The sequence below is a fragment of the Aegilops tauschii genome, chromosome 7, assembly GCF_002575655.3.
Source record: "Aegilops tauschii subsp. strangulata cultivar AL8/78 chromosome 7, Aet v6.0, whole genome shotgun sequence".
Lineage (NCBI taxonomy): Eukaryota > Viridiplantae > Streptophyta > Magnoliopsida > Poales > Poaceae > Aegilops > Aegilops tauschii.
In genome coordinates, this window is record NC_053041.3 from 84,804,057 (window position 1) to 84,816,651 (window position 12,595).

Consider the following 12,595-nt stretch of genomic DNA (forward strand, 5'->3'; position numbering starts at 1 on the left):
TTCTCCAGCGACCGGGAAGACTCTGCTTCGAACAGCTCGCCGGCCACCCCCCTCGCCCGCAGCGTTGATAGGCGTCAAGATCGGCCTCTCATCTAGGTCCTCCCTCATCCACATCATTTTTCCCCCGTCATGCGCTGTCAGTCATGCAAGTTCCTAGTGGGATCTATTTGATTATTAGACCCATTGTTGTTCAAGATCCAAGAGCTCGGAAGGCCAGCTGACTAGATTTTTTTCCTCTGCTTTTGTCCATACCATGCGTAGCTCCAGTCATGTACTGGGTTGCATAGATAAATCTGATTCCATTACCATCTCATTTTGTTCACTATTAGTTTGTTTTACTGAATACAGATCTATTAGTGTTCTGGCTTCAGTTATTAAATCGCAATTTATAGTACTATCCATTCTAAGTCCTAGAAGATCATTTGAATCAGCTAAATGTTCTTTACTGAATATTGGGCTGAGTTTTCTTTTGCACAGCTCCCATGTTAAATTTTAGGTTAATGTTTGCAGGACAAACATGTCGGATGCAGCTAGTTGCGGAGGGGACCCGTGTGGTGAGAACCTACAGATCCCTCCAGACTTACTAAGTGATGATTCAGCAGAGAGTGCTCTTCCAGAGTCATGTCCAGCAGCAACATCTCGTATATCTGTCAAGCACGTGGTTGAGGTTATCCGGTCATTCAACGAGTACAAATGGTTTCTTGTTACAAGTATTGGTTTTGGTGGCATGCTCGACCTCCAGATGCTTCAGACATTGAACCTAAAATTCAGCGCTTGGACAATGAGCAAGGTTAGCACTAGCCGCCGTGCACTTGTCCTGGCTGCTAACAAGGTACTGAAATTCTGGCCAGAGGATGTTCACAAGGTTTTTGGGATCCCATGCGGGCATCGCAACATAAAGGGCTGTGATGGTCACATCAAGCCGGAGGCGGTTCAGTTCATAAAGACCGCATTGGGAATGGACAAGAAGGGGCTTCATAGCCTGCGTGCAGTGGAAGATTTCCTCAGGAGGGACATTTCTGAATCATCAAGCAAGCTAGAGAAGGACTGCTTCCAAATTGCCTTTGTTATTTTTGTGATGGGCCATGTTCTAGCACCGACCACAAAGCATGATTACGCCACTATCGATTTCTGGGGGGCTCTAGCTGACACTGAGACGATATCCCAGTTCAATTGGTGTGAGTATGTGATTCAAGCTATGCTAGCTGGGGTTAAGAGGCTGAAGAATGACATCCGTTCAGGCAACCCCGTCAGTAACTTAGTAGCATGCCATTTTTTCCTGCAGGTAGCACAAGTGTTTGAGCACATGCATCATCTAAACTATATTTACCTGTAATTACGGCTGACTAGTGTATTCCAATCATTTTTTTACAGATTTTCGTTCTGGACAACCTCGATCTGGGAATCTTCAACAAGCATCATTCTGTTCTGCCCAGGGTCAAGGAGTTTGATCAGAAGTCAGTCCGCAATATGATAACACAGGCTACTGATGTTGGCAACGGAACCACGTCCTATGCCAGCGCTATGGTGAGTCTCCATTATATGCCATTTTAAATTTTTGTATGCATTCAAGTTATTCTCCTTTATTTTAATGACAATGCCATGGCTTTTCTGAAGCTACGCGACCACTCAACTGTGTGTTACGAGCGATCAAAGTATCCTGTCCTCGAGCTGTCAGAGTCCAGAAATACTGTTTTTTCTCCGATGCAGCCAAGCTTGTCTTGTGGTGCTACCGCTAGCGCGACATCTGCGAGGGACGCACCTACCTCAGCCCAAAAACATAATCTCATTACAGAAATGACGCCGACTACTATACAACTACTAGGGCCCATGGATTTCTCAAACTACCTATGTAGGCAGTACCCGCATCTGGTTAGTTGACATTTTTTATGTGTTCGTCCGTACCGGTTCCTGCTCACATGCATCATCATTAGTCACAAGGTTTGTTGTTGCTGACTCCATCTCATGCTTTAGGCCAACGATGAAACCACTGTTCTTCTGAAGGAAGTCAATGCTCGCTGCATATCGCACCTAACAACTGCACGTGGCCACATCCAGCTCGAGATGATGAAGTTTGCCGACAAGCTTTATGCTGCCCGCCCCCGCACCTGCACATGTTGTGCAGCGCGTGACTATGACGAGTGCCCACCCAGAGCTCCCACTGCTCCCAATGGTACCTCCTCCTTCAGCACATCCATTTTTCTGTTCTCCATGTATGTACTATAACTTACGCCCCCTCATCACCAGCAGTTAATGTGATGAGAACGCCAGCTAGAAATGTCATTCAGGGCCACCGACTCAACCTATCTCCATGTGAAGGTAACCTCGCCCACCCGTTTTTCGTTTTTTGTTGAATTATACTAGTTGAATTGACAACGCCGTGTGTTCCATGGTAGGCAATACTTCCACGAGCAAGCGGGTAAAAATTGCACACTCATCCTACCCAAGTGAGGACAATCGGTTGGGCTCTGCTCTTTGCCAATTTCTACAAACGGTGACCCAGTTTTTCAAGCAAAACATGCAAGCGATCAGTGAACTATACATCGATCTTCCAAATGATGGCAGCACAACTGTGTTTGGTGAGAGGTGTGCTGATCTTCCCAGCCGAAAATATGTATCTCGCCCCGGCTTCCAAACTGATCCGTGGGTCAGGGGAGTGGTACCTTGTCCTCCACAAGCTGGTGTTGCTGAGCTAATTGAGCAGTACCTCATTTCTGCTCCCGACAACGAGCTAGCTGGGTATGTCCATGCACCAATGTAACGACTTTAACTTTTTTTTTCTGTCATCACATTGTGAGCAGTTAATGTTAATATGCCAGCAATAATGAATCGTTGTTCTTTTATGCAGGAACTTTCTTGTTCACGAGGACCCTAGATTCATTCGGATATCTGGTTTTGTTCTACGTGACCAGCTTGTTGGCAATAACATTATAGGCCATGAATTGATGTCAATCTTGTTTAGGCGTTTCGCTCAACTTGATGCGTACGCTGAAATTGAAAGTCCTTACCTAAGCTGGAGGCACCCCATTGAACGGGATTTTCCAGTAAGATAAATACCTTCCTATTTTGTTTTCCTTCTATTTAAACTGGTTTTTCTAGCCGACAATCATGCGTTCATACTGCCATTTTGCAGACAGTAGTGTTGTCTGACTGCGATTTTCTGCACACCGTGTCAATCCAGAGGCAGTTAGCCTCTGATTATCTCAAGTATGACATAACTTCGTCAAAAATGGTACCTTTCTGGTCGAGAACCATATGTTTTCCATCACAACAAATTGACTCAATTGCACAGCAGTAGCTGACATCCTTCTGTTATCCCACAGTTCATCACACCGGTGCCACGCCCCGAAGGGTGGTTGGTTGTTATCTGGGACATGCAAATGAAAGTTATCAATTTGCTCGACCCGCTCTATCACAATGCTCTGGAAAGTCCCCCTGGAAGGACCGTGATGAAGCAATGGCATGGAAACTGCACAATGCACTGTTCGCATGCCTCCATGAATTCTATGCTGGATGGCCGGCAGTGAAGGAGAATTGGCGTATGACGCATGAGCCTACAACGGACGTCATTTTCAATGCGTAAGTAATTCCGCAATACATATGCAATCAACCGACTTTGTGATAGAACCATTCAAAACTTACAATCTAATGTTTGATCGTTCCCTCAATGTTTTTTAGTGGTGAATCAGGAGCGTGTGCCGTACACATCTATCGTCAGTTCGACGGTGACAAGCTCAAAATCCCACTTACGAAGGTATGTTGAAGACTGTTGCTAGCCAAATTTTCTTTTCATTCCGCGCACTACAACCATATGCATTAAAGTTTGTACCAAAATGATACATCAATCCGCAATATGTGGTTGACACACCATCCACATCTTTGTTAACAGCAAAACGTTTTCAAAACCAAGAGGGACTGCCTGCACGAGTGCTTGAAGATCCAGGGTAACTTCTCAAAGCTAGCTCACAAAGCATTGTGGACTGTTTTAGCGCCATCTGACTCTGCCTTCGACGACTAAACACATAATCTGGCACCAACCATCGTCACGCGAGATGTTATCCACTTTTCACTGTCTTCGCCGTGTCGGTTATCATTGGGGATTGTATGAGACTTGGGGTGAACAACTTATCTTGTGGCGTGTTGTTTATGGAAACGCAGTTACCTATCCCCTGTCGCGACATCGCACCATGTTGGGTTTTACAAGGTCTTTTACCCGTTTGGACAAAACATATATATATGTATTAGTACCCAAAGTATTCTCCCTGTAGGACGGAATGAAGATCTTTTGTTAAATCTCCTTGTTCATATACAACAGCGAACCTTATGTTTTATAATAAAGTAATCACAATCTGGCATGGATTTGTCGCATGAGTTTATTCACAACCACTGCCATAAAATGTATTAAAAACCCCTAACCATACATCCCATCTTTTTCCGATTCACCTTAAATTTGTTAAGTTCCTGAAAGGCAATACCGTTAATGAAGCTGCCTGCGCAAAACTACTACTTCCGAATGCTACCAGTTTGTCACTCCAAATGGATGCCTTTAGTCATCCCCCGTTCGTTCTCCTTTTGCTTATTTTCATCATCTGCATATTAAAGACTTGCACTACAGATCAACCATTTACGCCCCAAGTTAGTCATTACACGACTGAACATCAGGGCAACACAAGTACAGACAAGGGCAAATTTCAATACTAGTCTTAAGGACATAAACATCTTCACGAATACAGATGACATGATAAGTAAACCATGTTCAGGCACTACCGACCACACACCACAGCCCCCCACCTGAAATCCGCATAGGGGACGGACGCAAAAGGCACCAAAGTCTGTTTTCACCAGAATCTAACATAACCATTTGTGCTGGGACATTTAGCACTCCAATGCCAGCAAGTGGAGCAGGAGCTAATCTATCATACCCCAGCCATGCATCTAATTCAAAAGATCTTCCATGGTACACCACCAGTTCTTAACGCTTAGTATATACACGTAGTTAAATAGCCTCCCCGTGCTTGATTAGAACGGAACTTCGTTGAGCATGAAGCTTGGCAGGTCACCCCCGTTGCCCCTCATCGTAATCACCTCATATGCAAACTGCTTCTTAAGGTAAGCCAGCTCGTCCTGCGGGGGAAAGAGTAATTGCTTTATGATGAGTCATCTTGCTATCTCCGCTGCTCTCTATACAAGGCTAACACATTTTATGCATTCATAAATGATGTCCCTTTTTACCTCGCCAATTTGCCTCTGGAGATACAGTCCATTGTAGTTCCTCCAGTAATGCCCAAGGTAGATCCAGCTGTCCTCACTGCGAAAAAAAATGTGAATTAACAGTCACACGATGCCACATGTTTGCTCTTTTTTCTATGGTTGTGATTTGTTCTCGATGAATGACTTACATCTCACACGGTTCATTCATGCAGTAGGCATAAAGCACACTCCAACCGTCCTCAGGTATGTACCAGTCTGCGAAGTGACCACGAAGGACCCTCCGGAGCCTGCGCAGGACGAGGTGTGCAATGACCTCATGTTTGACACGCATCTCATCATCGTGGATGCTTGTTTCAACTGGATCCATGACAACAAGTGTTCTTTCTTCAATGTCCACAACATAGAAGGAAAATCCCCCCATCATCGGTACAGGAAGAAACAGCTGCACAATAGAAAGTGAAGCAAAAATCAGCAAGGCAAGTCATTCATTTTTTCTGCATGCATTTTGTAAGAAACTTATATGTGGTTCGACATTTTATTTTCTGTACCTTCTTGGTCCATTGAAGCTTGTATCCAAGCAAATCTTCTTCCAGCATACTCACTATGAATTCGTAGTCAAGTACATTAGAGCTCAAGTCATCAGAGCTGTACATCAGATATTCCTGCCGCCAAGCCATATTGTTAGTTATTGATACACACAAGCTACTAATGCTCAGACTTATGAAGTTTTAGTTGCATTTACCACAAAATGAATGTCGAACAGATGCCTCCATCTTATTTTCCATTTGCCATACATGCAAGCATCTTTACCGACAAGCATCCGTGAAAATGCTATCCACCCATGCTTTGTGAGCTCACCATCAGGGCCAAATTGATGTATGAAATCATCCCCACCCAGGACAATGAGGTACATGACCAGGTGTTTGAACCATTTCCTGCGTGTAGATTCCCAATTAGGTCTGTACACATGTACTAAATGGCATAGACAAATCTGTCAAGTAGTCATCAGAAAACAACTACCCACCTGTCACGATCACTCCGTGTGCTGTGCACCATCTTGTCGTAGAACCGCAACACGTCCTGAGCAGTGGGTATATCATGCTTAAGTCCGAATTTCCCAGGGAACTTCTCACCCATCTCACTCTTAACCTCAATCCTTAGTATTCCCTCTGGCAACCTCAGATTTCTTGACAGTCTGTCTGATACCGGCACTGAAATTTTCAGAAACATTGCATGTAAGCATGCAAATAAATTCCCAATCTCAACCAGACAAGCTAATGTATTAAGCTCCAAACTTATCATTGGAAACAACGTCTGGCCACTTGTTGCTCCGTGGTGCCGAGCAGCTGCTGAACCATCCATTCTTGTCACATGTGAACATATTATTACACTACTTGAAAAAAGAACTAATGGTATTCGCTGTATACTTCAGGTAAATCTCAGAACTCTGTGTTTTACCTTGGTCAGAATTTTGTACGCGTTGTGGCAACTGGGTAGAGCTTCCCCCAACTTCCGTCACTGTCATTTTTTTGTGAACTATTATATAATTGAAAACGAAATAAGGTGCATGAAAAAATTACTTCTCTCATTTTTCATGTGCATGAGAGCTCACCAGTTCTCCCTGCAAACGTATCCCCAGGGATACTATCATGCCTATGGAGTCTGCCAACAGTGACAGGTTCATCATGAGGACCTATGTCCACGCCAGCTACAAGACACACAAACAGATCAACTCAGATTAACCGATCCAATGTTATCAATAATTCAACGCCCGTGTAAATATGCCCACTCACCAGCATGGCCGTGTACTGGACCAATAGGATCCACTACATTAGCTTTAGTTATGCCATCACTAACTGGACCAGGAGCATGCGCCCATACCATGCCACCACTGATAGTGTTGCCAACAACTGTAGATTTTTCATAAAGTTAATCTTCATCTTATATTTTTCAACACATAAAAAATGCAGTGCACATTACCGCAGAATTAACATTTTTACCTGTACCCTGTGTAGCTGGTTCCTCACTGTCCTCACCACTAGCATCGTTCCCGTCGTCAGAACTGCTGTCATCAGTTTCAGAGCTGTCCGTTGGACAAATTGTCTGAACAACATTCGAGAACTTAACTCTTCTTCGGTGCTTACTCTTTGCCTTTCTTGATTTCCTTGTCTTACGTTTCTTCTGGGGGGCAGCCCTCCTCCCTGCAGAATCAAACACAATTTTCGCAAACATATGTTAGATAGAGAAGTATCAATTTTTCTCCGTTTCACTTGTCTGATTTAATTATATTTTTCACCTCTTTTTCTTCGGTGCATGGATACGCCACTCCGACAGTAGTAATAATCATCTAAGCTGGTCTGAACCACTACATCTACAGGAAGAAATATTTGTCAGGCTCTCATCCGCACGTCTTGTTAGGAGCGCGTACTTATCAATCGTTTATTTCGATCACATACCTGAACCTGATGATCGCCCAGCCATCGTCCTTGTCCCCATTGAACCAGCAAAACCCACACCAGAAGACACGATCTCGATTTGCTCGTCAGTAACTGCAGCAGAATCATGCAAGGATGAGTACCCCTATAGAGTTCCAATCATTTTCTCATGGACCGTCTAATTTTTCACATGTTATGTTTATGCTCACCGTTGCGATCATAAAGCTTCTCGTATATTTCTGCTACATGAGTATCATTAGCCACTTGGTCCCTTGCGTCCTGATCAATCTCCTCCTGAATCTTCTTAGCAACTTCCTCATCTTTCTCATGGCGCTCTTTTCCTTTCCTTCCTTCATCCTCCAGAATCTTCCTTGCCAATTCTGCGTCATGCTTTTCTTGTTCCCTTAGCCTTTTGTCAGTGTCCACCTTAGTTATGTGATCATGTCCAGACCACATTTCAAAATCAGACTCGTGATGGCTATCAATGTCAACTTGATACGAAACTCCTCCTGGAGCAACCAACGATACGTGCTGGTTGGCATCAACGGTTGCTTCCTCTAGCACGTCTGCAGTCATGATGGGTCGCTTAGTCAACATACAAAAATTCATTCTGCTGAAACATTTGAAATATCGCAAAATTAGCATCTTACATTCGTGAACCAGCTCGTTCTGAAGCTGCATTGCACACTCCACGTCGATGTCGACAACACGAGGCTGTTGAGTGCAATGCACGTCAATCTCATCCTTCACAGTCACTGCCTCAACTTGCATTGCCGTGATCTCTTGCAAAACAGTGTCCATTTCACTAACAGTAGCTGCACAGTCCAACAGGCCTATCTTTTTTGTTTACGTCTCCAAAATAAATAAATTACGTACATGCTTATTTTTCAGACATGACATGGAATACCTGATGTTCGCTCGACAACATCAGTTCCAGCCCTTATTTGTCTTGAACACACATTCCCTTGATTCACTAGTCGGGCGTGCCGTGCAGGCCCTACAGTTTTTATCAAGTTAGGCATCCTGGTCAAACCAGTCATCAAAACTACATTATCACATCTGCGAAAGCAATACCAAAATCATACCTCCAGCATCTCCCAGACGTATCCCTTCTTCAGCTCCACCCCCAACATATCTATGAGTTTTTATTTGAAATGTTGTTAGGTATCATCTTGCTCATGGTTACATACATATAAGTGCTACAATATAGTCAGCCCGTGAGGCACTAACCTTGTCTTCGTAGGTGACGAGCAGCGTTCCTGGAGCGACGCTCACGAATTTCCTCATCATTCTCATCACTGTCAGATGACTCCATCTCAGATTCTATAGCTGCTGCCTTCTTGCCTTTCTCTGCTGCACTTATCCGAGTAGACCGCCTAAGTGGGGTAGTTGCTGAAGGCGCCATTGGAGGTGGTGTTGACATCTCAGTATGTTCAACACCAAGTACTCCACCTGCATCAGAAAACAACAATGCCACGATCAGTCACCATAAAGATCTTAATGGCACACCACATTCAAGTTCCTGGTTGTTTCTTAAATTTTATAAAGCACTTACTGTGTGCGAAAGGTATTGGTTCCGCCAATGTTGTTGTCACGACGGTACATTCACTATCAACAGCTACATCATCTTCAAAGTTCCTAATCTCTTCTACATTATCCTGCATGCTTACAACAATCAGCAATGGGCACTAAAATAACAGGAAGTCTTTCATAAATTTCAGGATGAAAGCTATCACCAGATTAATGCTGCCTGCTACCAAAGGATGCCACTGCATCTGAAGATTAGTAATGTATCCATCAGGCCTTGTCTGCATGAGAACAACAGCTGTCAGAGTTTTCATTTATCTGAACACTTGCGCGCACACTCATTCCATTTACAAAAGGTTGTACTTACTCTATAAGCAGCAGGATTAGCCTTGATTAGCTTAATTAGCTTGGAAACTTGGTCATGTGTGTAAGCTGCTATCCTTGGCCCAAAGCTTGGATACAAGTTATGAATCCCAAAGTCTATCCAGTCCAGAGCGAAACACTGCACAACAAACAGAAAGTGTTAGAAAGGTTGTACTTTTTAGTGTGGGCAACAACATAAGGACATGCACAATGATTGAAAGGTGCATTCCAACAACTCACTTTAAGGAAAAGTGGATTGCCGCACAGGATAGAAGCATCCATGCCGGCGAGTACGTCCGCATGCAGCCTTCTTGCAGCCCTTCTAGCCATCTCCAACAAATAGGCTCCCCAGTTATATGACCCAATCTGTGTTGGGTCTTGCACGACAAGCAAAATTTCTTCAGGAATGACATGCACGGACTGCCTTGGACCAATGAACGTGGCGCACACAACTATGGTGACAGCAACCATGAAAGCAACTGTGTCCTCTCTGGTCATGCAGCAAGGGTTGATCTTGCTAATGACATCTCTGCAGTCTTTCACACTAACAGCCCCCGTGCCCTCTATTCGTAGATACCTCCTGATGTTATCCATCAGGTCAGATCTATGAGGTGGTGCCCCGAACTCCACTAATCTACCTCTACCAGTCACCCCAAAGATCCTAACCGCATCCCGGACCGTGATTCTTCGCACCTCACCGTCCCAAAATACAAATGTCATGTTTCTTGGGTTGACCCTGGAAAGCAGAGTTGCGTAGAATTTTCGATCTACAGTCTCAGCGTACCGGTTAGTGAGCAAGCTAGCTAGCCCAGTGGGAATGGCGACGCTGTAGAAGACGCGGCCGATGGTCAGCAGTGGCGGAGTAGCGAACATGCTCGAGTACGTTGCCCGCCTTCTTAGCTCGACCACCGGCGAGCCGCTCGCTGACACCACCATCGACAAGCTCCCCCAGCGCTTGTTCCTTTTTCTCTGGCTAGATCCTCCCGCCTTGTCTGGGTCATTGATCGATCTGCGCCGCTTCTGGCTCCCTGGATCGTCATCGGTCGCCATATAGCTCCTGCGGTCAAACAGACATTGCCGTAGCAAGCATCAGAGGTCACAGATGAGCTCCCAAAGGAAGAAGAACATAATATAGATGAGAGAGAGGTGCAGATGTGTTGCCGGCGCATGCGCTCGCGTTACTCACCTGTGAGCCGCCTTCTATGCCGCCGGATAGCGGATCTGCGCCGGTTTCCCAGCGATAGCTCGGACCTTGTTCTCCCCAGGGCTACTGTGAGGGAGAAGGAGTGTGGTGTTGGGGAGTGGAGTGAGCAGTACCGCAGCAGCTAGCCCAAGAGAGGTAATAGTCTCTTCGGTTTCATCCGAGGCCGCCTGCCACCTGACAACTTTTTACCACCACAGTGGTAAATACGAATCTCTCATTTATTTATCACCCAAAGCGCTACAGTCCTAGATATTTTGGGTTACACCGGCGGGAACATTTCCGCCCACACCCGCTGGCACGTGGATCAGTCCACACCGAACACGAGCGTACAACATTTTCGTTGTACCATGCACTCCTGCCTGCAAGTGCACGCGTGTAATCTTTCAAAAACCAGTTCCCGATTCATGTACCAGTTTATCCACATGGTCCCACTAGTTAGAATGGAGCATCCTAATTGAGTAATGGGTGCACAGGCAAGCACCATTTATCTGTTTTGGGACCAGCCCCGGCACCTGACACGTATATACAGCTGGAAACAAAGACCCGATCAGGACGATCCATTTTGCCACAAGTGACAAACCCAGAGGATGTTCCTCTGGGTCCACGCAGCACCGGCACAACAAACGGGCGGTTGCGGTAGTGTGCGGTCGCTGGATGCACATGCAGTGGTTGGAGTCTTCAACAGGGTCACGAACATCTAACACCTTTGACCATGGGCCCCCTCTCGGGTCAGACGCATGCACATGCACCATGCAGTTCCCAAGCTCTCCTCAGGCAAATTTAATACAATTCAAACACAGCTACCACCATACAGCATTGGTTTTCAGTACTTGTGCTCAATCTGCGACGCTAATCACCGGCTGACAAAACACACACCATGGTCTTAAAATAACAAAACACACATCCCACTGTACTATTATAAATGGCTACTACTGTACATACTCCACAAGCACCCCGTAAACAGAAACACAGGCAATTTTCCTCTACTCGAATCCTCAGTGGCTATCCTAGCGAAGCCGTTGACGCTTCGCTGGTGGGCTAACCACTTCTTCTTCCCCATCGTCTTCACCCATCTCATACTGTGGAGCTGCCGATCCTTCCCCGTCCTCATAATCCTCGGCATCAACAATCTGGCCCCAGGCGCCTACTTCTGGATCGTGGTTGCCACTCCCTTCGAGGCCACCAGCTTCTGGTTCCACTCCAACGTTTCCTCCCACTTCGTGTTCTTCATCGTCAGATCCATCATCCAAGTATGGACATCTTGTTGGGGATCGTAGCAGAATTTTAAAATTTTCCTACGCTCACCAAGATCCATCTATGGAGTATACTAGCAACGAGGGGAAAGGAGTGCATCTACATACCCTTGTAGATCGCGAGCGGAAGCGTTCCAATGAACGAGGTTGATGGAGTCGTACTCGCCGTGATCCAAATCACCGATGACCGAGTGCCGAACGGACGGCACCTCCGCGTTCAACACACGTACGGAGCAGCGACGTCTCCTCCTTCTTGATCCAGCAAGGGGAAGGAGAGGTTGATGGAGATCCAGCAGCACGACGGCGTGGTGGTGGATGTAGCGGGATCTTGGCAGGGCTTCGTCGAGCTTCTACGAGAGGGAGAGGTGTTGTAGGGGAGGAGGGAGGCGCCCAAGGCTGTTTTTTGCTGCCCTCCCCCCTTTATATAGGCCCCCTGGGAGGGGGGGGGGGGGCGCCGGCCAGAACCCATCTGCAAGGGGGGGGGGGGGGCGGCGGCGGCAAGGGGGGAGACTTGCCCCCCAAGGCAAGTGGGGCGCCCCCCCACCCTAGGGTTTCCAACCCTAGGCGTAGGGGGGAGGCCCATGGGGGGCGCCCCAGCCCAC

The 12,595-nt window shown here is 46.2% G+C and overlaps 1 protein-coding gene across 1 annotated transcript; it reads left to right on the plus strand.

The window, feature by feature from the left end:
- On the plus strand, positions 1-5,523 carry LOC123495173 (uncharacterized). The gene is made up of 13 exons (XM_045232045.2): positions 1-96; positions 511-1,285; positions 1,375-1,527; positions 1,618-1,872; positions 1,975-2,173; positions 2,251-2,319; positions 2,397-2,739; positions 2,849-3,044; positions 3,134-3,232; positions 3,324-3,579; positions 3,679-3,754; positions 3,890-3,944; positions 5,424-5,523. Exons 2-10 carry the CDS (start codon positions 518-520, stop codon positions 3,525-3,527), a joined length of 2,286 nt encoding a protein of 761 aa, XP_045087980.1. The 5' UTR covers positions 1-96; positions 511-517; the 3' UTR covers positions 3,528-3,579; positions 3,679-3,754; positions 3,890-3,944; positions 5,424-5,523.
- Positions 5,524-12,595: the final 7,072 nt, after the last annotated feature.